Source organism: Tetrahymena thermophila (genome assembly GCF_000189635.1).
Source record: "Tetrahymena thermophila SB210 genomic scaffold scf_8254592, whole genome shotgun sequence".
NCBI lineage: Eukaryota > Ciliophora > Oligohymenophorea > Hymenostomatida > Tetrahymenidae > Tetrahymena > Tetrahymena thermophila.
In genome coordinates, this window is record NW_002476363.1 from 402,482 (window position 1) to 430,326 (window position 27,845).

At 22.9% G+C, this 27,845-nt stretch overlaps 4 protein-coding genes across 4 annotated transcripts; all 4 read right to left on the reverse strand. All coding sequences in view use genetic code 6, as the record gives it.

Moving 5' to 3' along the window:
* Nucleotides 1-288: 288 nt before the first annotated feature.
* On the reverse strand, nt 289-6,019 carry TTHERM_00717410 (hypothetical protein). Its single transcript, XM_001015063.4, has one exon. The coding sequence runs from the start codon at nt 5,950-5,952 to the stop codon at nt 358-360; it is 5,595 nt and encodes a 1,864-aa protein (XP_001015063.4). The 5' UTR covers nt 5,953-6,019; the 3' UTR covers nt 289-357.
* A 1,954-nt stretch (nt 6,020-7,973) lies between these two features.
* Nucleotides 7,974-13,514, reverse strand: TTHERM_000717429 (two component regulator propeller family protein; the record flags this gene model as incomplete). Its single annotated transcript, XM_012798340.1, has 5 exons — nt 10,468-13,514; nt 10,020-10,404; nt 9,697-9,935; nt 8,159-9,474; nt 7,974-8,015 (listed from the first exon to the last, which is right to left on the reverse strand). The coding sequence occupies exons 1-5, from the start codon at nt 13,448-13,450 to the stop codon at nt 7,974-7,976; spliced, it is 4,965 nt and encodes a 1,654-aa protein (XP_012653794.1). The 5' UTR covers nt 13,451-13,514.
* Nucleotides 13,515-15,955: 2,441 nt separating this feature from the next.
* On the reverse strand, nt 15,956-21,138 carry TTHERM_00717430 (hypothetical protein; the record flags this gene model as incomplete). Its single annotated transcript, XM_001015065.2, has 4 exons — nt 15,956-15,978; nt 16,083-17,668; nt 17,720-18,104; nt 18,189-21,138. The coding sequence occupies 4 exons, from the start codon at nt 21,136-21,138 to the stop codon at nt 15,956-15,958; spliced, it is 4,944 nt and encodes a 1,647-aa protein (XP_001015065.2).
* Nucleotides 21,139-21,649: 511 nt separating this feature from the next.
* On the reverse strand, nt 21,650-27,655 carry TTHERM_00717440 (hypothetical protein; the record flags this gene model as incomplete). The annotated part of the gene is made up of 2 exons (XM_001015066.2): nt 21,650-27,211; nt 27,548-27,655. The coding sequence occupies 2 exons, from the start codon at nt 27,653-27,655 to the stop codon at nt 21,650-21,652; spliced, it is 5,670 nt and encodes a 1,889-aa protein (XP_001015066.2).
* Nucleotides 27,656-27,845: the final 190 nt, after the last annotated feature.

Genomic DNA, 27,845 nt, shown 5'->3' on the forward strand with positions numbered 1-27,845 from the left:
TTTTTTTAATACTTGCAGAGTATGAGAAAAGTTTTTAAAACTAATGATATTTATATAACACGAAACACAATATATGTCATAAATATCTTCGACTGATATTTTTCAAGTTTGTTAGTTGATTTAATAAAATCAAATATACATTTTAGGAGTATAAAATTAAAAATTGTTTCTGATTTTCAAATACAGTAACTCTAAAACACATTTCAATTCATACTATAAAAATAATTTGAAATATCACAATGCATAATATACAATGATATTTAAAATGCAGGTATAATTATTTACAAAATTTTGTATAATATATTTTTCAAGATATGTTTAACAAATAAATCAAAAAAAATTTCAGCCAAAATAATTTCATTATTATTATTTTAATCCAAATAAAGGATTTGCAAACTATTATGTTTTATTTAATTCTAGGCTAATTTTATTTTCACTAAACATGTTATTTTATTCAATCAAATTAATGTCTAATGATTCAAATGAATCTTAATCTGTTTAAATTTTATACTTCGGTTGTCTAATTAATTATTTTGATTTTATTTTTTATTTTTTAGTTTTTTTATAAGATTTAACTTAGTTTTTCAAATGAATTTATTTATTTATTTTAGTCCTTGGATTTAATGTTTATTACTATTAATATAATTTTTTGAATTCATTTACTTCAAGACAAGCATCTTAATGAGGTTAATTTTTTTAAATATAGGGATCTATAGGATTATTAAAAATTGATTCTTTTTACTTGAATGAAGTTCCAAAAATTATTTATTTTGATAGTTAAAATTCTTATTATTTTTATGGATTTGTGTTTAACATAATTTTGCTTTTTTTACTATTACAGAAAATACAATCTACTTAATTATTAACTATGGAAAACTTATCTTGTATAATAGGAGTTTCTTTTGTAATTTCTGTTCTATTTTAAGCTTAAAATAATGGTATATTTTATCCTATCTTCAGTTCTTAAGGCTGCTCGCTAAGGATTTTAAGCTTAAATTACCTGATTATATAGTTTTTAAGATTATAAATCCTAATCAAGATTTCTTCATGATCTGAAGAAGTAGGGATTCCTTCTAGAATTATAATCCCACTCTTGCAATCAAGTTAAATCCAGTTAGGTAAATATTAGTATTTAGAAATAGGTAATTTTTCATAGTTTAAGTTTAACATTTTTTAAAAGAAATTTAATTTATTCTATTTCTTCAATTAAAATGCTTCAACAGATAATATTTGATGTTGAAGAATGAAAATTGACTCACCTTTTGACTTATTAATGATACTGTTATTTGAATTGTTATTTAATAATCCAAGAGACTCAAATATAAGGGCTTATTTAAGGAGAACTGGGCTAACACCATGCTACCAAATTTCGCCAAACGGTTAGTCCACATTGTTATATAAATCAAGATTGCTCAAGCAATTCAAGATACTACTTTCATTTACACTAACATTTGGAAAAGGTATTACTGTTCCAGTACAATCTATCTCATCTGATGATTCAATTTGAACGAAAGCTTTGTACCAATCATTTTCTGTTACATTCTTTTATTTTTTTGAGTATTCCTTTAAGTAAGAGTAAACAATATTTGTTCTTATGTCTAGTTAAAGAAGATAATCTACCACCTAAGCATTTAAACAATAATTAAATCTGCTATGATTATTGTAGTATTCTATCGTATAATCAGCTATTCTCAAGTAATTTCCTTTATACTTTATTTTTAAGTCATTCTAAATCATATTAGAAAATAATTTATCAGCACTTATCTTGATGTTAAATAATTTAATTTGATTATAATATTGTAAATTATCGGTTAAGCTTGTTGATGAAAGGAGATTATTAACTATTTGAGGGTGAGAGTAGCACAGATTAAATATTTAATCTTAATCACAAAAATTATTTATTTTAGCCTTCTATAGACTATTCTTTACAGTTTAAATTCTTTTTTTTTCATGTTCACTTAGGTTTTTTTTATCTTTATTTGTAAATTAGTTTTTTATTGAAAAAAGTAGAGTTAAATTTTTAAAATATTGTTTTTGCACTTTTTAGTTTGTATTTATTTTATTTTTTCTTAATTCTTTCTTCTTTTTATTTGTTTTATTTTTGGAAATATTTTTAAATAAGTTATTGTTTTTTCCTTTTAATTTTTATGAAATTTAGAAAATCAATGAAGAATTATTTTTTTTTTACTAAAAATCTTTTTATGTAGAATTTAATTCTATAAATGAATTAAATAACTAATTGTTACTAAAAAAAGAAGGTCTAAATTTAGAATTCACTGTATTAATCTATTCTAACGAACCAATATCGCATTAATTTCCAAAGAAATCTTTTTGTATTTTAATTTTCTTCTTTTTGAATCTATTTTTGCTCTAAAATTCTTTCAAAAACGCTTATGCCACAACCAGCTCATTTTCAATTAAAGTAATCTTTTTTCTGTATAACTTATTAATATATGCTAACTCTTAGCTGTATAATGTTTTATTTTTAAATTTTATATTGATAAAATAACTTTTATACTTATAAATTCCTAAAATAAATGCAACTGGTCCAATATATTTTAGCAATAAATTTAATAAGTAGGTGAAAGAAATATTATAAATTTTGATGTAAAAGTCTGATGATAATTAGTTGTAACCATTTGAAACAACTAATCTAAGGCGTATTATTTCAAAGAGATTAGATTCTGATGGAGTACCTGTCATTCTCAGATTTTATTCATCAAACTTAAGAAAATATTCAGGGTGAATTGATGAATAATTATTATTTATATATATTAATAATGAGTAAGAAAGAGGGATTCCATCAGGATCTATGAAGGTATTGCGATCAAATTAAATAATAAATGTGGATTCTATAGCAAATGTGCTATCACTATATATTTTTTCAATTTAAGATTGTAATTCTTTTAACTATTTAATATTTTATTTTTATTTAAGAAAACTTAAATCGCTCACATTAAATTTACCATTAATATTAGAATTTATACCATCTTAAATAAGTAAATTAACTTAATACTGATTATTAATATTATTATTATTATTATTTTAGCTTTGAATTATGTGATATAAAATAATGCCTCTTAAAATATTGTTAATACTCTCTACAGATGATTAAATATTCAAAGTGGTATTTTAATCATCACGATAAGAAATTACATTCGGATATTCTTTTTAAACAAAAATTAAAGAAGAAGTAGGGCTGAATGAAAATTAAATGCTTAATTAGTTAGAAAATGAATGGACTTAGAAGGAATTCTTTTTTTAATCTAAAATATAATTTAGAGAGCTCTAAACTTTAAATTAAATAGGACTATAATCTATACTATTTTATAGAATATTTCTTGCCATTTTTAGTACTTGAATTTACTAATTAGGGTCAGTTAAATCATTTCCGAAATCATTAAAATTAAGTGTGACTTCTGGATTATACAAATCCGTTACTAAATCTTAACTATTAATGAAACCACAAGTTTTTAAATACTAGTAAATCTTACTACTAAGACTAGGAGATACTACAAAAGATGTTAAATTTTAAATAAAAGAAGAATTATTCAAAGAAAACTGGGTTTGGACAAGCAAAGTAATAATAGAATTATTTGAAATACTAACAGCTTCTTTTGGGATAGTCATTTCTAAATAAAGTTTGTTTATTTAATTAATCCAACTAGGTATAGCTTGCTTTTGTTCGTTTTAATATATAAATATATTATTTATTAATTAATTTGGTTATTGGTATAGTGGGATTAATCTAAGTTCATATGTCTATCCAACCAGCAAGAAATCTTCTTAGCTTAAAACTACCCTTCCTTTAGAATTTTAGTCAAACTATTTAATTGAGAACTCATGATGAATAAGAACATCGCTGTCAAGAGGAAAATATCTGATACTTTATGAATTCAATATAATTAAGTATTACATGCTGGGGTCGACGCAAGTAGATTAGGAATTTTATTAACCTATCTAATATGAAGATATTAGAATTGGATTGCTTTTATCTTTTAAATTAACGAGAGATAGCATTCCTGCATCCATAGTTGATATTATCCCAAAATTTTCATCACTCAATAAAGTAATATGATTAACCCAGCCTTATAATTTAAGATTACTTAGTATTACAACGTTAGGAAGAGCTGAAGTATCAAATATAAGTAATCCATTAAATCCATCTAAGCAATACATTATATCATATAAGTTAGAAGTTTTTACAGTTTCTGCGGCTTTTGTATTTAGTGCTTAAATAACAAATGGATTTTATTTATCCTTAGCATTTATAATCCATACCCCTATGTTTCTAGCAGTAGCAAATATATAATTTGTATCTCTAGTAAATTCTGCTCCATAGCAATTAATTTACATATCTTAAATACTTAAAAGAGAGAGCACTTCAAACTTTTCAATATCTACGATCATCACTCCTACTGAATAAGCTACTACCATATATCTATTATCTTAGCTTAATTTTAAGGATTCAGCATACTAAACATTACTGTATTGTAAAGACTGTTTGTATTACAAAGGGGCAGATGAATTAATAGAACTTGGAATTTAATATTTCAAAATAATGTTAGTTTAATCAGTTACAGGAATGTACAAATAATCTTCATTTTTATCAATGCATACATTTTCAATATAAGGTGTAGAAGTTGTCGCGTCTTTTGCGTATGGAAGGATGTCTATCTATTATAAATTAATATCTCCTTTTAGTTGGTTATTTTTAATAATTTAGAATCTCTAAATATAGTCTACATCAAAAGAAACAAATAAAGTATTTGACTTTTTTAATATTTAGCATCTCCATTTGTAAAATGGAGGTCCTTCAAACAAATTTTTTGACTTATGAGAATTATACATATTGGGTGTTTTATTTGTGAAAGATAACTCAGTTTATTAGTATTGATACAAACCATTAGAATTAGAGTAATAAAGAGCTTATCCTTTATTAGAAATAAGTAAATAATAAGCTTGACCTTAAGCAAAGAGCTAATAATACCAAATAGGATTTGAAATGTTTGAAATGTCATAAATTAAAATACCTTAAGATCTTACACCTAAGTAAAGATATTTTTAATCACTCGAAATAACCATACAATAAGTAGTTGGGCTTAAGTTGGTACTTCCTAATCCGAATTTAGTAGGTTTAATATTTTTAACAGACTGTGGATTCTAAAAAAAAGGTAATAAATCTGCAAAATAGAGACCTTACCATGAATCAATGTAATATATAAAATTGTTGAGAAAAATGAGCTAAACAATCCAATAGTCACTATAAATACTAATTAAATAGGTTAGATTTGAAATTTCTACAATGCCATCAGTTTTGACATTCTTTTCTATTTAAAATATAACTATATCTTTTAGTGATAAGCTACAAAATATAAATCTCTCATCTTGAGTTACTTATGCATATAAAAAACTAAATCTATCATATTAGAATTTATTTTTTTTATATATATTACCATTTCCTATATACTAATATATTGTTACTACTCCATTTTAGCTTAAAATAAAGATATAATTTGCAATAGGAAGGTATAGCATGCAAATTACTTTAAGATCTAAACTTAATGTCTACCTTTCAGCAAGAAAGTAATCATTATTTATATCTAACTGAATTTGATAAATTGATGTATATGTGATCATTGCTGCTAATAAATATTACTAATTATCAAATATCAAGATTGACTAAACTTATTCAGAAGTGTTAATGACTTTCATCTTATCATTCTTCTCATCAAAAAGCCCAATATAGTTTTCTTTACTGATAAATATAATTAGTTGTGAATCTTCTATTATAAGCATTTGAGTTGGTACTGCAGGCTAATTTTCATTAATATTTATCACTTGTTTAGGTAACGCTTAAAATATACTTTATTATTAAGATTAAAATAACCCCTATGTACTTACAAAAAATATGATATTGCTTAGGATTGCAGCTATTTAAAAATAAGACATATTTGTTTTATATTTGATTAAATAGCTTTGAAAGAACTTTATTTATGTATACGAATTCTATTTAGTGCTTTTTTGGCTAATTATTGTTTCTAACTATTATTTTAATTATATTAATTAAAAATATAATAAGAAACTTTGATAATATATAAAGGAAGATATGCGATGCCTACAGTATTGAAAAGAGTTTTTTATTTTAATTTTTTGTATGAAGGTATTAAAAAATCAATTAAAAAAATTCTATTTACTATTTAGTGTTTGACTTATTAATTAATAATATATTTCACCCATAATAAATAAACGCAAAATTTAAGGTAAATTCATAGAACCAATAAATAAAGTTAACTTTCTTTTTGATACAACTACTTTAAGAAATATGCAAATTATCAAAAGTTAAATATTAAAATTTTTCAACAGTTAATAAGTGAAATTTAATATACAAAATTATTTTATACAAAACTACAAAAATATCAAATTTTTAATAAAATCCTCTTCCTTCTATATTAACTATTCAACTATTTTTGAGTTAACTAAAGTGCTATTTAATTTATTTTAATTTGCTATAATATTATTTTATTTAAATTAGTATATTTCTAGTGATAATGCAGTCTATTTGTACTTTATGATTTGGGAGGTCTATTAAGATATTAATTTTGATTTTAGTTAGTTTTTTAGGTGTATTTAATTATTTTTAGATTAAAGCTAATTTAGATTTTTAAATTCATTACTCTTCTATTAAGTAAAGCTACTAACTGTATTTTAAGGGGAAAAAAGTTGATAAGGTTAGAATAACTGGATAGGTATTTTTAAGTTTTTAAATTAATTAAAAAATATTGAAGAGTCACTAAGAAATTTATTCATTTATAGTTAAATAACTAGGATCTATTTGCTTATTTAATGGAGAATGGTTTTAGCTTAATCCTTGATTTTATTTTATTTTTTATGAATTATTAATCCTTATTTGTATTTTTTAGTTTATTGTACATTTATTCTTATTGGCATTTTTTTCAAACATAGAATAATTTGTTATTTTAAAAGGTGATTCATTAATAATATTTGTTGAATTTAATGTAAAATACGATGATAATTTCTATTAAATTTAGAATTCTTCAGATTGCTCATCTATAATTTTTAGAATATGTTACATCATAATATAGTATTTCAGAATGTAAACTCTTATCATTATTTCTTCTTAATCTGAATAAGAAGAAATTATTTCCAAAATAATTATTCCATTTTTACAATAAAATTCAATCGAGCTAGGTAGTGATTAATATTTAGATATAGGAAGTATTTAGTATCCAAAGTTTAGTATATTTCTAAAAAATTAAACATATTTCTCGAATTTAAAAGATTCAATAGAAAATACTAGATAATATTAAACAAAAATTCACTTATATTTTGATTTACTAAATCTGCATTTTTTTTAATTTATTGCTAATCCAGGAATTAAAATATGATGGATTTATGATTTTTAAATACTGACTATCTTTCAAAATAATAAAAATTTAATAAATACTTATAAAAATAAATGTAAAAATTTGTATGGCAACTTACTCTAGAAAATTTTTTAAAACTAATGAAGAATTAATATAATACGAAACACACTATATGCCATAAATATTTTCGATGAATATTTTTTAAATTTGTTAGTTGATTTAATAAAATCAAATATAAATCTTAGGAGTATAAAATTAAAAATTGTTGCTGATTTTCTAAAAAGTAGCTCTAAAACACATTTTAATTCATACTATAAACATAATTTGAAATATTACCAAGCATAATATCATAAACAGTGATATATAAAATGCAGGAATTATTATTTACAGAATTTTGTATAATATATTTTTCAAGATATATTAAAAAAATAAATCAAAAAAAAATTTCAGCTAAAATAATTTCATTATTAATTTCTTAATCTAAATAAAGGATTTGCAATCGATTATGTTTTATTTAATTCAATGCTAATTTTATTTTCACTAAACAATATGTTATTTTATTCAATCAAATTAATGTCTAATGATTCAAATGAATCTTAATCTCTTTAAATTTTATTCTTCGGTTGTCTAATTAATTATTTTGATTTTATTTTTTATTTTTTATTATTTTAAAAAGATTTAACTTAGTTTGTCAAATGAATTTATTTATTTATTTTAGTCCTTGGATTTAATGTTTATTATTATTAATATAATTTTTTGAATTAATTTACTTAAAGAAAAGCATCTTAATGGGGCTAATTTTTTATTTTTTAAATTTAGGGATCTATAGGATTAGTAAAAATTGATTCTTTATACTTGAATGTGGTTCCAAAAATTATTTATTTCGATAGTTAAAATTCTTATTATTATTATGGATTTTTATTTAACATAATTTTGCTTTTTTTACTATTACAGAAAATACAATCTACTTAATTATTAGGCATGGAAAACTTACCTTGTATAATAGGAGTTTCTTTTGTAATTTCTGTCTTATTTTAAGTTTAAAATAATGGAATATTTTATCCTATCTTCAGTTCTTAAGGCTGCTCGCTAAGGATTTTAAGGTTAAATTACCTGATTATATAGTTTTTAAGATTATAAATTCTAATCAAGATTTCTTCATGATCTGAAGAAGTAGGGATTCCTTCTAGAATTATAATCCCACTCTTGCAATCAAGTTAAATCCAGTTAGGTAAATATTAGTATTTAGAAATAGGTATTCTTTCATAGTTTAAGTTTAGCATTTTTTAAAAGAAATTTAATTTATTCTATTTCTTCAATTAAAATGCTTCAACAGATAATATTTGATGTTGAAGAATGAAAATTGACTCACCTTTTGACTTATTAATGATGCTGTTATTTGAATTGTTATTTAATAATCCAAGAGACTCAAATATAAGGGCTTATTTAAGGAGAACTGGGCTTATACCATGCAACCAAATTTCGTCAAACGGTTAGTCCACACTAATATATAAATCAAGATTGCTCAAGCAGTTCAAGATACTACTTTCATTTACACTAACATTTGAAAAAGGTATTAAAGTTCCAGTACAATCTATTTCATCTGATGATTCAATTTGAACGAAAGCTTTGTACCAATCATTTTCTGTTACATTCTTTTATTTTTTTGAGTATTCCTTTAAGTAAGAGTAAACAATATTTGTTCTTATGTCTAGTTAAAGAAGATAATCTACCACCTAAGCATTTAAACAATAATTAAATCTGCTATGATTATTGTAGTATTCTATCGTATAATCAGCTATTCTCAAGTAATTTCTTTCATACATTATTTTTAAGTCATTCTAAATCATATTAGAAAATAATTTATCAGCACTTATCTTGATGTTAAATAATTTAATTTGATTATAATATTGTAAATTATCGGTTAAGCTTGTTGATGAAAGGAGATTATTAACTATTTGAGGGTGAGAGTAGCACAGATTAAATATTTAATCTTAATCATAAAAATTATTTATTTTAGCCTTCTATAGACTATTCTTTACAGTTTAAATTCTTTTTTTTTCATGTTCACTTAGGTTTTTTTTATCTTTATTTGTAAATTAGTTTTTTATTGAATAAAGTAGAGTTAAATTTTTAAAATATTGCTTTTGCAATTTTTAGTTTGTATTAATTTTATTTTTTCTTAATTCCTTCTTCTTTTTTATATTTTTATTTATGGAAATATGTTTAAATAAGTTATTGTTTTTTCCTTTTAATTTTTATGAAAATTAAAAAATGAGTGAAGAATTATTATTTTTTTACTAAATACCTTTTTATGTAGAATTTAATTCTATTTATGAATTAAATAACTAACTGTTACTAAAAAAAGAAGGCCTAAATTTAGAATTCTCTGGATCAATCTATTCTAACGAAATAATATTGCATTAATTTCCAAAGAAATCTTTTTGTATTTAAATTGTCTGCTTTTTGAATATATTTTTGCTCTAAAATTCTTTCAAAAACGCCTATGCCACAACCAGCTCATTTTCAATTAAAGTAATCTTTTTTCTGTATAACTTATTAATATATGCTAACTCTTAGCAGTATAATGTTTTATTTTTAAATTTTATATTGATAAAATAACTTTTATACCTATAAATTCCTAAAATAAATGCAACTGGTCCAATATATTTTAGCAATAAATTTAATAAGTAGGTGAAAGAAATATTATAAATTTTGATGTAAAAGTCTGATGATAATTAGTTGTAACCATTTGAAACAACTAATCTAAGGTGTATTATTTCGAAGAGATTAGATGCTTATGGAGTACCTGTCATTCTCAGATTTTATTCATCAAACTTCAAAAAATATTCAGAATGAATAGATGAATAATTATTATTTATATATATTAATAATGAGTAAGAAAGAGGGATTCCATCAGGATCTATGAAGGTATTGCGATCAAATTAAATAATAAATGTGGATTCTATAGCAAATGTGCTATCATTAGATATTTTTTCAATTTAAGATTGTAATTCTTTTAATTATTTAATATTTTATTTTTATTTAAGAAAACTTAAATCGCTCACATTAAATTTACCATTAATATTAGAATTTATACCATCTTAAATAAGTAAATTAACTTAATACTGATTATTAATATTATCATTATTTTAACTTTGAATTATATGATATAAAATAATGCCTCTTAAAATATTGTTAATACTCTCAACAGATGATGATTAAATATTCAAAGTGGTATTTTAATCATCACGATAAGAAATAACATTCGGATACTCTTTTTAAACAAAAATTAAAGATGAAGCAGCGCTGAATGAAAATTAAATGCTCAATTAGTTAGAAAATGAATGGACTTAGAAGGAATTCTTTTTTTAATCTAAAATATAATTTAGAGAGCTCTAAACTTTAAATTAAATAGGACTATAATCTATACTATTTTATAGAATATTTCTTGCCATTTTTAGTACTTGAATTTACTAATTAGGGTCAGTTAAATCATTTCCGAAATCATTAAAATTAAGTGTGACTTCTGGATTATACAAATCCGTTACTAAATCTTAGCTATTAATGAAACCGCAAGTTTTTAAATACTAGTAAATCTTACTACTAAGACTAGGAGATACTACAAAAGATGTTAAATTTTAAATAAAAGAAGAATTATTCAAAGAAAACTGGGTTTGGACAAGCAAAGTAATAATAGAATGATTTGAAATACTAACAGCTTCTTTTGGGATAGTCATTTCTAAATAAAGTTTGTTTATTTAATTAATCCAACTAGGTAAAGCTTACTTTTGTTCGTTTTAATATATAAATATATTATTTATTAATTAATTTGGTTATTGGTATAGTGGGATTAATCTAAGTTCATATGTCTATCCAACCAGCAAGAAATCTTCTTAGCTTAAAACTACCCTTCCTTTAGAATTTTAGTCAAACTATTTAATTGAGAACTCATGATGAATAAGAACATCACTGTCAAGAGGAAAATATCTGATACCTTATGAATTCAATATAAGTAAGTATTACATGCTGGGGTCGACGCAAGTAGATTAGGAATTTTATTAACCTATCTAATATGAAGATACTAGAATTGGATTACTTTTATCTTTTAAATTAACGAGAGATAGCATTCCTGCATCCATAGTTGATATTATCCCAAAATTTTCATCACTCAATAAAGTAATATGATTAACCCAGCCTTATAATTTAAGATTACTTAGTATTACAACGTTAGGAAGAGCTGAAGTATCAAATATAAGTAATCCATTAAATCCATCTAAGCAATACATTATATCATATAAGTTAGAAGTTTTTACAGTTTCTGCAGCTTTTGTTTTTAGTGCTTAAATAACAAATGGATTTTATTTATCCTTAGCATTTATAATCCATACCCCTATGTTTCTAGCAGTAGCAAATATATAATTTGTATCTCTAGTAAATTCTGCTCCATAGCAATTAATTTACATATCTTAAATACTTAAAAGAGAGAGCACTTCAAACTTTTCAATATCTACGATCATCACTCCTACTGAATAAGCTACTACCATATATCTATTATCTTAGCTTAATTTTAAGGATTCAGCATACTAAACATTACTGTATTGTAAAGACTGTTTGTATTACAAAGGGGCAGATGAATTAATAGAACTTGGAATTTAATATTTCAAAATAATGTTAGTTTAATCAGTTACAGGAATGTACAAATAATCTTCATTTTTATCAATGCATACATTTTCAATATAAGGTGTAGAAGTTGTCGCGTCTTTTGCGTATGGAAGAATGTCTATCTTTTATAAATTAATATCTCCTTTTAGTTGGTTATTTTTAATAATTTAGAATCTCTAAATATAGTCTACATCAAAAGAAACAAATAAAGCATTTGACTTTTGTAATATTTAGCATCTCCATTTGTAAAATGGAGGTCCTTCAAACAAACTTTTTGACTTATGAGAATTATACATATTTGGTGTTTTATTTGTGAAAGATTACTCAGTTTATTGGTATTGATACAAACCATTAGAATTAGAGTAATAAAGAGCTTATCCTTTATTGGAAATGATTAAACAATAAGCTTGACCTTAAGCAAAGAGCTAATAATACCAAATAGGATTTGAAATGTTTGAAATGTCATAAATTAAAATACCCTACGATCTTACACCTAAGTAAAGATATTTTTAATCACTCGAAATAACCATACAATAAGTAGTTGGGCTTAAATTGATACTTCCTAATCCGAATTTAGTAGGTTTAATATTTTTAACAGACTGGGGATTCTAAAAAAAAGGTAATAAATCTGCAAAATAGAGACCTTACCATGAATCAATGTAATATATAAAATTGTTGAGAAAAATGAGCTAAACAATCCAATAGTCACTATAAATACTAATTAAATAGGTTAGATTTGAAATTTCTACAATGCCATCAGTTTTGACATTCTTTTCTATTTAAAATATAACTATATCTTTTAGTGATAAACTACAAAACATAAATCTCTCATCTTGAGTTACTTATGCATATAAAAAACTCAATTTATCATATTAGAATTTATTTTTTTTTTATATATTACCATTTCCTAAATTCTAATATATCGTTACTACTCCATGTTAGCTTAAAATAAAGATATCATTTGCAATAGGAAGGTATAGCATGCAAATTACTTTAAGATCTAAACTTAATGTCTACCTTTCAGCAAGAAAGTAATCATTATTTTTATCTAACTGAATTTGATAAATTGATGTATATGTGATCATTGCTGCTAATAAATATTACTAATTATCAAATATCAAGATTGACTAAACTTATTCAGAAGTGTTAATGACTTTCATCTTATCTTTCTTCTCATCAAAAAGCCCAATATAGTTTTCTTTACTGATAAATATAATTAGTTGTGAATCTTCTATTATAAGCATTTGAGTTGGTACTGCAGGCTAATTTTCATTAATATTTATCACTTATTTAGGTAACGCTTAAAATATACTTTATTATTAAGATTAAAATAACCCCTATGTACTTACAAAAAATATGATATTGCTTAGGATTGCAGCTATTTAAAAATAAGACATATTTGTTTTATATTTGATTAAATAGATTTGAAAGAACTTTATGTATACGAATTCTATTTAGTGCTTTTTTGGCTAATTATTGTTTCTAACTATTATTGTAAATATATTAATTAAAAATATAATAAGAAACATTGATAATATATAAAGGAAGATATGCGATGCCTACACTATTGAAAAGAGTTTTTGATTTTAATTTTTTGTATGAAGATATTAAAAAATCTATTTAAAAAATTCTATTTACTAAAGAGCGTTTGACTTATTGTTATATAATATATTTCACCCATAACAGATAAACACAAAATGAATCGAACCAATAAATAAAGTTAACTTTTTGACACAAATACTTTAAGAAATATGTAAATTACCAAAGTTAAATATTAAAATTTTTCAACAGTTAATAGGAAAAAGATTTAATTTACAAAATAATTTTATACAAAACTACAAAAATATCAAATTTTTATAAAAATCCTCTTCCTTCTTTATTAACTATTCAGTTATTTTTGAGTTAACTGAAGTGCTATTTAATTTATTTTAATTTGCTATAATATTACTTTATTTTTATTAGTATATTTCTAGTGATAATGCAGTCTATTTGTACTTTATAATTTGGGAGGTCTATTAAGATATTAATTTTGATTTTAGTTAGTTTTTTACGTGTACTTAATTATTTTTAGATGAAGGCTAATTTATATTTTTAAATTAATTACTCTTCTATTAAGTAAAGCCACTAATTGTACTTTACGGGCAAAAAATTTGATAAGATAAGAATAGTTGGATAGGTATTTTTAAGTTTTTAAATTAATTAAAAAATATTGAAGAGTCACTAAGAAATTTATTCATTTATAATTAAAAAACTAGGATCTATTTGCTTATTTAATGGAGAATGGTTTTAGCTTAATCCTCTATATTACTTTATTTTTTATGAATTATTAATCCTTTTTTTATTTTTTAGTTTATTGTACATTTATTATTTTTGGTATTTTTTTCTAACATAGAATAATTTGTTATTTTAAAAGGTGATTCATTAATAATATTTGTTGAATTTAATGTAAAATACGATGATAATTTCTATTAAATTTAGAATTCTTCAGATCGCTCATCTATAATTTTTAGAATATGCTACATCATAATATAGTATTTCAGAATGTAAACTCTTATCATTATTTCTTCTTAATCTGAATGTGAAGAAATTCTTTCCAAAATAATTATTCCATTTTTAAAATAAAATCTAATCGAGTGATTAATATTTAGATGTAGGAAGTATTTCGTATCCAAAGTTTAGTATTTTCTAAAAAATTAAATATAATCCATATTTCTAGAATTTAAAAGATTCAATAGAAAATACTTGATAATATTAAATAAAATTGACTTATATTAGAATTTACTAAATCTGCATTTTTTTAATTTATTGCTAATCCAGGAATTAAAATATGATGGATATCATGATTTTTAATTACTGATTATCTTTCAAAATAATAAAAAATTTAATAAATACTTATAAAAATAAATGTAAAAAATTTAATTGTTAAATTAAGAAAAAAATATTTTGTAATCCAGGTATTAAAATATGATGAAATAGATGGCATTATATTTTAATGCCTGGATTATTTTTAATTTAAAATGAAAAAAAGAAATTAAAATATTTATGAAAAAGTAAGTAAAATCACTATTTAATAAAATTCATAAATTGAATATAAAATCTAAATAAAGAGTATATAAAGTTTTCAAATAATATTTTCAATATTTTTTCTAATTTTTGCGGGTTTTCATTAATATATATTATTGTACTGACAGTAAGCCTTGTAAAAGACAGTACCCTAGGGTACTATATATATATATATTTCATAAATATTTTTGATGATTAGATTTTAAATTTGTTAATTGATTTAATAAAAACAAATATAGGTAGGTCTCAAGAGTATAAAATTAAACATTTTTGCAGATTTTAAAAATTACTAGCAAATATCAGCTCTAATATTTTAATTAATAATCTCAAAATGAAATATCACTAAGATGATATCATATATACTAATTTAAAATGCACAAATACTTATTTATAAAATTTTTTATATATTTATTTCAATGATATATTTAATAAATAAAATAAACTTCAAGCCAAATTAATTTCATTATTAATATTTTAATCTAAAAAAAGGATTTGCAATCGATAATGTATTATTTAATTCTATGTTACTTTTGTTTTCACTAAATGATACTTTATTTGATTCAAACTAATTAATATCTAAAGATTCAAATGAATCTTAATCTCTTTTATTCTTAGGTTGTCTAATTAATTATTTTTATTTTATTTTACTTTAGGATTTTATTTTTTATTTTTTAGTATTTTAAAAAGATTTAACTTAGTTTGTCAATTGAATTTATTTATTTATTTTAGTCCTTGGATTTAATGTGTATTACTATTAATATAATTTTTTAAATTAATTCACTTAAAGATAAGCATCTAAATGAGGCTAATTAATAGATTCTTATTACCTTAATTAATTATCAACCGTTTTTAATTTCTTTAGCTAAAATATTTATTATTTTTATGGGTTTTAGTTTAATATAATTTTGTTTTTTACGCTATTATTGAAAACGCGATATCTTAAATTAGTAATTAAGGGATTCTTACTTTGATTAATACTCATTTATCTTTTGATTTTTGTCTAATTTTAAGTTTAAAATAAAGGAATGTTTTGTTGGATCATCAGTTCTTTAGGCTACTCAGGAATGATCTTAAGGTTAAATTACCTGATTATATAGTTTTTAACATCATAAATTCTAATCAATATTTCTTCATGATCTAAAGAAGTAGGGATTCCTTCTAGACTTATTAGTCCACTTCTACAATCTAACTAAATCCAGTTAGGTAAATATTAGTATTTAGAAATAGGTAATCTTTCGTACTGTAAGTTAAGCATTTTTTGAATGAAATTTAATTTACTCTATTTCTTCAATTAAAACGCTTCAACAGAAAATATTTGATGTTAATGAATAAAAATTGACTCACCTTTCGGCTAATTAATTATGCTTTTATTTTAATTGTTATTTAATAATCCTAGAGACTCAAATATAAGGGCTTATTTTAGGAGAACTGGGCTAATACCATGCTACCAAATTTCGTCAAATGGTTAGTCCATACTGTTATATAATTCAAGATTATATAAACAGTTCAATAAACTACTTTCATTAACACTAACATTTGAAAAAGGTATTATGGTTCCAGTACAATCTAGCTCATTTGTTGGTTCAATTTGAACGAAAGTTTTGTACCAATCATTTTCTGTTACATTCTTCTATTTTTTTGAGTATTCCTATAAGTATGAGTAAACAATGTTCGTTTTTATGTCTATTTAAAGAAGATAATCTACCACCTAAGCATTTAAGCAATAATTAAATCTGCTATTATTTTTTTAATATTCTATTGCATAATCAGCTACTCTCAAGTAACTTCCTTAGTATTTTATTTTTAAGTCATTCTAAATCATATTAGAAAATAATTTATCAGCACTTATCTTGATGTTAAATAATTTAATTTGATTACAATATTGTAAATTATCGGTTAAGCTAGTTGATGAAAGGATATTACTAACTATTTGTGGATGAGAGTAGCACTGATTAAATATTAAATCTTAATCATAAAAATTATTTATTTTAACCTCTAAGAGACTTTTCTTAATAATTTAAATTCTTTTTTTTTCTTGTTCACTTATGCTGTTTTTTTCTTTATTTGTAATAAAGTTATTTCTTGAAAAAAGCAGAGTTAAATTATTAAAATATTGTTTTTGCATTTTTTAGTTTGTATTTATTTTATTTTTTCTTAATTTGTTATTCTTTTTTATAGTTTTATTTATGGAAATATTTTAGATTTTATTATTGTTGCTACTTTTTAGAATTTAAGAAGCTTAAAAAATGCATGAAGAAGTATTATTTTATTGCTTAAAACCTTAACATGTAAAATTTAACTATATTTATGAATTAAATAACTAATTGCTGCTACAAAAAGAAGGTCTAAAATTAGAATTCTCTGGATCAATCTATCTAAATGAAACAATATCGCTTAAATATCCAAACTAATTTTTTTCAATTTATTAATTTTTCTATTTGAAAATATTTTTTCTCTGAAATTCCTTTAAAAACTCCTATGCAACAGTCAGCTCGTTTTCTATTAAAGTAATCTTTTTTCTGTATAACTTATTGATATGTGCAAACTCTTAGCTGTATATTGTTTTATTTTTAAACATTATATTGATAAAATAACTTTTATACCTATAAATTCCTAAAATAAATGCTACTGGTCCAATATATTTTAGGAATAAATTTAAAAAGTAAGTTAAAGAAATATTATAAATTTTGATGTAAAAGTCTGATTATAATTAGTTGTAACCATTTGAAACAACTAATCTAAGGTGTATTATATCAAAGAGATTAGATGCTTATGGACTACCTGATATTCTCAGATTTTGTTCATCAAACTTAAGAAAATATTCAGGGAGAATAGATGAATAATTATTATTTTAAAATACTTGTAGTTAGTATGACAGAGGAATTTCATCAGGATCTATGAAGGTATTGTGATCAAATTAAATAAAAAATGTGGATTCTATAGCAAATGTGTTATCACTAGATATTTTTTCAATTTAAGATTGTAATTCTTTTAATTATTTTATATTTTATTTTTATTTAAGAAAACTTAAGTCGCTCACATTAAATTTAGTATTAATATTAGAATTTATACCATCTTAAATAACTAAATTAACTTAATACTGCTTATTATAATTAATTTAGGATTCAATTATATAATATAAAATATTTTCTCTCAAAATATTGTTAATACTTTCTGCAGATGATTATATATTCAAAGTAGTATTTTAGTCATCACGATAAGAAATTACATTTGGATAATCTTTTTACACAAAAATTAATTTAGAATTAGCACTGAATGAAAGCTAAATGCTCACAAAGGAAGATATTGAATTGACTTGGAAGGAATTATTTTTTTAATCTAAAATATAATTTAGAGAGCTCTAAACTTTAAATTAAATAGGACTATAATCAATACTATTTTATAGAATATTTCTTACCATTTTTAATACTTGAATTTGCTAAGCAGGGTCAGTTATATCATTTCCGAAATCATTAAAATTAAGTGTGATTTCTGGATTATACAAATCCGTTACTAGATCCTAGATATTAATGAAACCGCTAATTTTTAAATACTAGTAAATCTTATTACTTAGACTAGGAGATATTACAAAAGATGTTGAATTTTAAATAAATGAAGAATTATTCAAAGAAAACTGGGTCTGGACAATCAAAGTAATAATAGAATTACTTGAAAAACTAACAACTTCTTTTGGTATAGTCATTTCTAAATAAAGTTTACTTATTTAGTTGATCCAGATAGGTATAGCTTGCTATTATTAGTTTTAATATATAAATATATTATTTATTAATTAATTTGGTTATTGGTATAGTGGTATTAATCTCAGTTCATATGTCTATCCAACTTGCAAGAAATCATCTTAGCTTAAAACTACCCTTCCTTTAGAATTTTAGTCAAACTATTTAATTGAGAATTCGTGATGAATAAGAACATCACTGTCGAGAGGAAAATATCTAATACCTTACTAGTTCAAAATATATAAATATTACATGCTGGAGTCAACGCAAGTAGAATAAGAATTTTATTAACCTATCTAATATGAAGATACTAGAATTGGATTGCTTTTATCATTTAAGTTGATAAGAGTTAACATTCCTACATCCATAGTTGATATTATTCCAAAACTTTCATCATTCAATAAAGTAATATCATTAACCCAGCCTTATAATTTAAAATTACTTAGTACTTTAATATTAGGAAGAGCTGAAGTGTCAAATATAAGTAATCCGTTAAATCCATCTAAGCAATACATTATGTCATATAACTTAGAAGCTATGACAGTTTCTGCAGCTTTGGTTTTTAAAACTTATATAATAAATGGATTTTATTTATCTTAAGCATTTATAATCCATACCCCTATATTTCTAGCTGTAGCAAATATATAATTTGTATCTCTAGTAAATTCTGCTCCATAGCAATTAGCTTACATATCTTAGATATTTAAAAGAGAGAGCACTTCAAACTTTTCTATGTCTATGATCAATACTCCTATCGAATAAGCCATTACCATATATTTGCTATCTTAGCTTATTTTTAATGATTCAGCATACTAAACATTATTGTATTGTAGATACTATACATTTTGCAAAGGGGCAGATGAATTAGCAGAATTTGGGATTTAGTATTTCAAGATAATGTTTGTCTAATCAGCAATAGGAACGTACAAGTAATCTTCGTTTTTATCAACACATATTGTTTCAATATAAGGTGTAGAATTGGTTATGTCTTATGCATATGGAAGAGTGTCTATCTAATATAATTAAATATCTCCTTTTACTTGGTTGTTTTTGATAACTTAGAATCGCTAGAGCATATTTACATCAAAAGCAGCATATAAAACATTCGATTTTTTCAATATTTAGCATCTCCATTTGAAAAGCGGAGGTCCATCAAACAAGCTTTTTGACTTATGAGAATTATGCATATTTGGCGTATTTTTTGTGAAAGATAACCTAATTTATTGGTATTGGTACAGACCATTAGAATTAGAGTAATAAAGAGTTTATCCTTTATTGGAAATAAGTAAATAATAAGGCTGGCCTTAAACAAAGATCTAATAATACCAAATAGGATTTGAAATGTTTGATATGTCATAAATTAAAATACCCTAAGATCTTACACCTAAGTAAAGATAATTTTGATCACTCGAAATAGCCATACAATAAGTAGTTGTGCTTAAATTGGTACTTCCTAATCCAAATTTAGTAGGTTTAATATTTTTAGGAGACATTGGATTTTAATATAAAGGCGATAAATCTGCAAAATAGAGACCTTTCCATGGATCAATGTAATAGATAAAATTTTTGAGAAGAATGAGCTAGACAATCCAATACTCACAATATATACTACTTAAATATACTAAATTAGAGATTTCTATAGTACCTTGAATATTGACATTCTTTTCTATTTAAAATATAGCTATGTCATTTGATGATAAATTAGAAAACATAAATCTCTCATCTTGAGTTACTTACGCAGATAAAAAATTGAATTTATCGTATAAAAGTTTATTTTTATAAGATATATTCCCATTTCCAACATACTAATATATCATTACTATTCCATCGTAACTTAAAAGAAGAATATTATTTGAAATAGAAAGGTATAACATATAAATCACTTTAATATCAATACTTAAGGTCTACTATTGAGCAAGAAAATAATCATTATTCTTGTCTTACTGAATTTGATAAACTGATGCGTATGTGACCATTGCTGCTAAAAAGTACTACTAATTATCAATTATCATGATTAACTAAACTTATTCAGAAGTTCCTGTAATTTTCAACTTATTTTTCCTCTCATCAAAAAGCCCTATATAATTTTCTTGAGTGATAAATAAGATTAATTATGAATCATCTACTAAAAGCATTTGAGTTGGTATAACAGGTTAATTTTCATTAATAGTTATTACTTGCTTAGGCGAAGCTTAATATATTGTTTATTATGATTAAAATAACTCCTATGCTCTTATTAATAATATGATACTGCTTAAGATAGTAGCTATTTAAAAATATGACATCTTTAATTTATATTTGATTAAATATAGCTGAAAGAAATTATGGAATATGAATGAACTATTTAATGTAATTTTTTGCTAATCTTTGTTTCAAAATATTTATTAAAGTAAAATATCAATTTCTAAAATATATAAAGAATATTTGATACAATATATATAAAAAAAGTGTTATTCCAACATCCTATTGGCAAGACTTTTCTATTTTAATTTTTTTATGGAGGATAGGATATTAGAAATCAATTTAAAAAAATCTATTTATTGTAGGATGGATAGACTTATTGTTTTATAATATATTTCACCCCTTTTAAGTAATACAGGTTAAAATTAAAGGAAATGCCTCTAACCAAAAGTATGATGCAAATTAGATTAATTATAATTGAAAAAACTCTAAACTTAATTGTTTATGAAAGTTATATATTAAAATATTTTAATAGCTAATTTATGTTTCATTTTTACTTATAAAACGATTTTGTACAAAAAAAGAAACTAAATAAAATTTTTATATATTAACTTTTCAATTACTTTTATATTAGGAAAATGGGTTTGAGAAAATAGAAGTGCTGTGTAATTTTATATTAAATTTATTTTCATTTGCTAAAATATTATTTTACTCTAATTGATCTATTTCTAATGAATATGAAGAGTCTTCATCTTGCTGAACTATAAAATTTGGGAGATCAATTAAAGACATTGATTTTGATTTAAGTTAGTTTTTCATATATTTTTAATTCTTATTAGATTAAGATTGATTTGGATTTTTAATTTAATTGCTCATTTATTATGAAAAACTACTTGCTGTATTTTATCGCTTATATAAGTTTTAAAATTTGCTAAAAATTTCTGAAGAATCTCTAAGAGATTGATCCATTGATAGTTAAATATTAGGATCTATTTGTTTATTGAAAGGAGAATGGTATTAGTTTAATTAATCATCAATATTACCTTATTTTTTATAAATTTTTAATTCTTTTTGTATCTTTTAATTTATTGTACATTTATTCTTATTGGTATTTGGTAATATTTAATCAGCAGTATTTCCAATCGCAGAATAATTTGTTATTTTAACAGGTGATTCATTAATAATATCTGTTTAATTTACTGCAAAATATTATGGAATATTCAATTAAATTTACAATTCTTCAGATTCTTCATCAATAACTTTTAGGATATACTACATCATAATATAGTTTTTCACATTATAAACTCTTATCAAGATTTCTTCTTAATCTGAATGAGAAGGAATTCCTTCCAAAATAATTACTCCATTTTTACAATCAAATTAAATCCAGCTTGGCAGTGATTAATATTTAGATATAGGTAGTCTTTCGTATTCTAAGTTGAGCATTTTTCTAAGAAATTAAATTCGAGTCTATTTCTTGAATTTAAATGCTTCAACAGAAAAGATTTGATGTTGCTAAATAAAAATCGATTCGCCTTTCGATTTACTAATTGTGCGTTTTTTTGAATTTATATTTAATAATCCCAGAGAGTCGAAAATAAGAGCTTGCTTAATAAGTGTAGGACTGATTCCATGTTACCAGATTTCATCAAATAATTAGTCTTTGCTGGTGTATAAATCTAAATGGCTTAAACAGTTCAAAATGCTACTTTCTTTCACAATAACATTAGAAAATGGAATTGGTATTCCATGACAATCTAATTCATTAGTTGGCTCTATTTAAACAAAAGCTTTGTACCAATCATTATCAGTAAAATTCATCTGCTTTTTTGAATACTCTTTTAAGTAAGAATAAACAATATTTGTTCTTGCGTCTAATTAAAGTAGATAATCGATGACTTTTGCATTTAAACAATAATTAAATCTGCTATGCTAGTTACGGTACTCTTTGCTGTATTCAGATATCTTCAAATTATTTCCTTAGAATTTAATTTTTATATCATTCTAAAGCATCTTTAAAAATAATTTATCTGCACTTATTTTTATATCTAAAATTTTATCATCATTCAAATATTAATTATTCAATTTATTATTACTTTATGAAAGGAAATTATTGACTATATATGCATGAGAGTAGCACAATTTAAATATCATATCTTAATCTAAAAAATTCTTTGTTTTAGTCTCTTCCAAATTCTTCTTTATAATCTAAACAATCTTTTCTTCCTGCTCACTCAACTTTTTAGTAGCTTTCTTTACAAATGAGAAATTTTTTTGCTAAGCTGGAGCTATTGAAGTACTTATATCTTAATGAATTTTTTTGTTGTTAAATAGTTAATTTGTATTTCTCTTATTTTTGCTAACACTCAATGTTTTCTATTTAGTTAAATTTGAAGTTTATTTATGTATTTAAAGATTTTCTTGATCTATTTTTTAATCTAGAAATTATGAATTTATATTAAACTGTTTAATCCATATTTGAGTAGTATTTTGGTTGCCCTATGTACTAAAAAATGTATTGGGGTTTGATAGAAATTGTTTCTAAGTTATGTTATCTTAATCAAGCTAAGCAAATGAAACTATATCATTTTAAATTTCAGTATTATTTTTTTCTAGCTTCAACATCATTTTCGATATGTTCTTCCTTTAGAATTTATTAAAAAATAATTCAGTTATGATTAACTCGTTTCCTATCAAAGTTATCTTTTTTCTATAAACTTTGTTAATTTAAGCTGTTTCTTAGCTATAAAATGTTTTATTTTTTAAAATTATGTTTATAAAATAACTTTTATATCTATAAATACCTAAAATAAAAGCAAAAGGTCCAATATATTTGAAAACTTAATTTAAAATGTAGCTTAAAGATACATTATATATTTTTATGTAGAAATCTGAATACATCTAATTATAACCATTAGATACAACTAATCTAAGGTGCAGTTTATCTAAAAGGTTAGATGCTTATGGAGTACCTGTCATTCTCAAATTTTATTCATCAAACTTAACAAAATGTTCTGGAGGAATAATAGAATAATTATTATTTTAATATATATATAATTAGTAACTAAGAGGGATATTATCAGGATCAAAGAAGCTGTTCTGATCAAATTGAATAAAAAATGTAGATTCTATAGCAAATGAACTATCGCTTGATATTTTTTATATTTGAGGCTAAAGTTCCTTCAATTATTAAATCTTTTGCTTTAATTTAAGGCAACTTAAGTCACTGACATTTAATTAAAGGTTTATATCGCTGTTATAACTATCTTAAATAAGTAATTAAACTTTATAATTTTTATTTTCAGAGTTCTAATCGTTATTATTAATGTGATATATTATATTTTATCTCAGAATATTATTTATGCTATCAACAGATGATTACAAATTTAAAGTAGTATTTTGATCATCTCTATATGAAATTACATTAGCATATTCCTTTTACACGAATATTAATGAAGAAGTAGAGTTGAATGAAAATTATATACTCACAAAATTAAAAATAGAATGAATTTGGAAAGTTTTGTTTTTTTAATCTAATATATAATATAAGGAACTCTAAACTTTAAAAAAGATAGGATTGTAATCAATACTATTTTAGATAATATTTCTTACCATTTATAATGCTAAAATCTGTTAGTTAGTGTCAGTTAAATCACTTCCAAAATTATCAAATGTTAGAGTTATTTCTGGGTTATATAAACTTGTCACTAAATCTTAACTATCAAGAAAGCCACAAATTTTTAAATACTGATAAATCCTAGAGCTTAAGTTAGGAGAAATTATGAATGATGTTGAATTATATACAAAAGATGTATTTTTTAAATAAAACTAGGTTTGAACAAGTAAAGTAATAGTTGAATTGTTTGAAATGCTGATGGCTTCTTTTGGAATAGTCATTTCTAAATAAAGTGTGTTTATATAATTTATCCAGATAGGTAAAGCTTACTTTTACTAATTTGAAAATATAAAAATATTATTTATCAACTAATTTGGTTATTAATAGAGTGGGATTAATCTAAGCTCATATGTCTGTCCTACTTAAAGGTAATCATCTTTGTTTAAAACAGTATTAGAATTTTAATTTCTTTATTTAAATGAAAATTCATAATGAATAAGGATATTACTAATTAGAGGGAAGTATCTAATACTCTGCTAATTTAAAATAAAAATATATTAAAATCCAGGATCAACGCAAGTTGTCTAAGAATTTTGTTAACCTATCTGAAACTAAGATATTAAAATAGGATTTCTTTTATCAGTTAAATTTATAAGTGATATCATCCCTAAATCCATAGTAGAAATGATAGCATAATTCTCATCTTTCAGAAAAGTGATATCGTTTGCCCAGCCTTGTAATTTAAGATTTGATAATTTTTTCAATTTTGGTAAAGCAGAAGTGTCAAAAATAAGTAACCCATTAAATCCATCTAAGCAATACATAATATCATATAATTAAGAAGATTTAACAGACTCTCCTGCCTTAGTTTTTAATACTTAAATAATTTATAGATTATACTTATCTTTAGAATCTATAATCCATATTCCAGTATTTCTAGCAGTAGCAAATATATAGTTAGTATCTCTAGTAAAATCGACTCCATGGCAATTTTTTTACATGTCTTTTATTTTTAAAAGTGATACAATTTCAAACTTTTCTAGATCTACTATCATTACTCCTATAGTATAAGCTAACACTAAATATTTATTATCTTAACTGATCTTCATATTTTCAGTAAACTATGGATCTATATACTATAAAGACTAAGTGTATTATAAAGAATTAGATAAGTTAGCAGAGCTAGGAATTTAGTATTTCATAATAATATTGTTCTAGTCTGTTACGGGAATATATAAATTTTCTTCTTTTTTGTCGATACATATATTGTCAATATAAGGAGTACTACTAATTATGTCTTTTGCATATGGAAGCGTGTCAATTATTTGCAAGCTAATATCTCCTTTTACTTAGCTGTTTAAAATAATTTAGAATCGCTAGATCATTTCTACATCAAAAGCGGCATATAAAACATTTGATTTCTATGATATTTAGCATCTCCATTTGTAAAAAGGAGGTCCATCAAACAAACTTTTTGATTTATGAGAGTTATACATATTTGGTATACTATTTGTTAACGAAAGACTAGTAATTTGATATTGATATAAACCATTAGAATTAGAATAATAAAGAATTTCCTCATTTTTAGAAAGAAGTAAATAGTAAGCCTAGCCTTAAACAAAGAGTTGATAATACCATATAGGATTAGTAATATTAGAAATATCAAAAATTAATATACCTTACGATCTTACGCCCAAGTAAAGATATTTTTGATCTCTTGAAATTGTCATACACATAGTTTCTGGACTTAAATTTACATTTCCTAATCCGAATTAAATACTTTAAATATTTTAAATAGCTTACATATCGTTTGAATACAAAGGAGACAGATCAGCAATGTAAAGACCTAACCAAGGGTCTAAATAATAAATAAAGAAGACATCAATTTGAAGAAGCTCAAGTTAAGGAACTTGATAACTAGAATTTAAATCTAATAAAAAAGCAAGATTTGATATTTCTATTGTTTTATCAATATTTGTTTTCGTTTCAATCTAATATATAGATATGTTTTAGGGATCTTTACAAATAAACAAAAACCTTTCATCTTAAGATATTTTTCCAGCTATAAAACTTTAATTATTAAATTAAATCTGATTACTATAAGACACTTTACCATTTTCAATGTAGTTATATAAGATTAGTACTCCTTCAACGCATATAATAATGATATTTTACTATTTTGGCAAGTAAAGCATCCAAACGATTGTAAGATCAATAATGCTGAAGGTCTACTTTAATTAAAGAGAAAAATCACCGCTACTTTCCTGCTGAATTTGGTAAATTGATGCAATTGTAATCATTCCTGATACTAAGTACTTTTAGTTATCTATTAGAAGGATGTATTAAACTTGTTCAGGCTCATTAAAAATTCTAATTTTATTTTTTTATTCGTCAAATAGAGCAATAAAATTATCTTGACAAATAAAAATGATCAATTATTAATCTTCTACTTTTATCATTTAAGATGGGACAAATGGCTAATTATCCTTGTCAGTTATAATTTCTTTAGGTAGTGCTTAAAATATATTCTATTAAATTTAAGTGTTAGTTTGCGCACTTACCTTTATTGTTAAATTGCAAATGATAACTATCACTTAAAAAAAAAATATAATTCCTAAAAGCATAATTAAAAAAATGATGAATATCTCTTAAATTTGTTTTTATAAACAAACTTGCTTTTTGAAAACTAATTTAGCTAATATTTTTCTTTTAAAAAATAAGCTTAACATAAAAATTATATATTTTTTATTGTTTTTAACTCATTTTCATTAATTTATTCAAACATACAAAAGTAATCTAAAGATAAATAAATTTTAAAATTATATAGACCCATCTATTATTATTAATTAAAATAACAGAATCATCTTTTTAATCACAATAATAACATAATATATTACCTGCTATTCCAACAGTTTTAACTATATTCCAAAACCATACACTTCTTTTTTTACATTTCCGTAATTGTTAATTTTTGAGTTTTGTTTATAAATTTGGATTATTAACATAATAAATTATTCTGTTTACTATTAAAACATTTTTAAGAATAATTAGATTAATTATTATTGATTGATAGATTTTAGTTTTTATGTTTCTCATTTTATTAATAATTACTAATTTATCTATTTAGATATCTTGCTTTAGAAGCTTTCATTTGAATAATTTATCACTAACTCAAATAGTTTTTGAACCACTTAA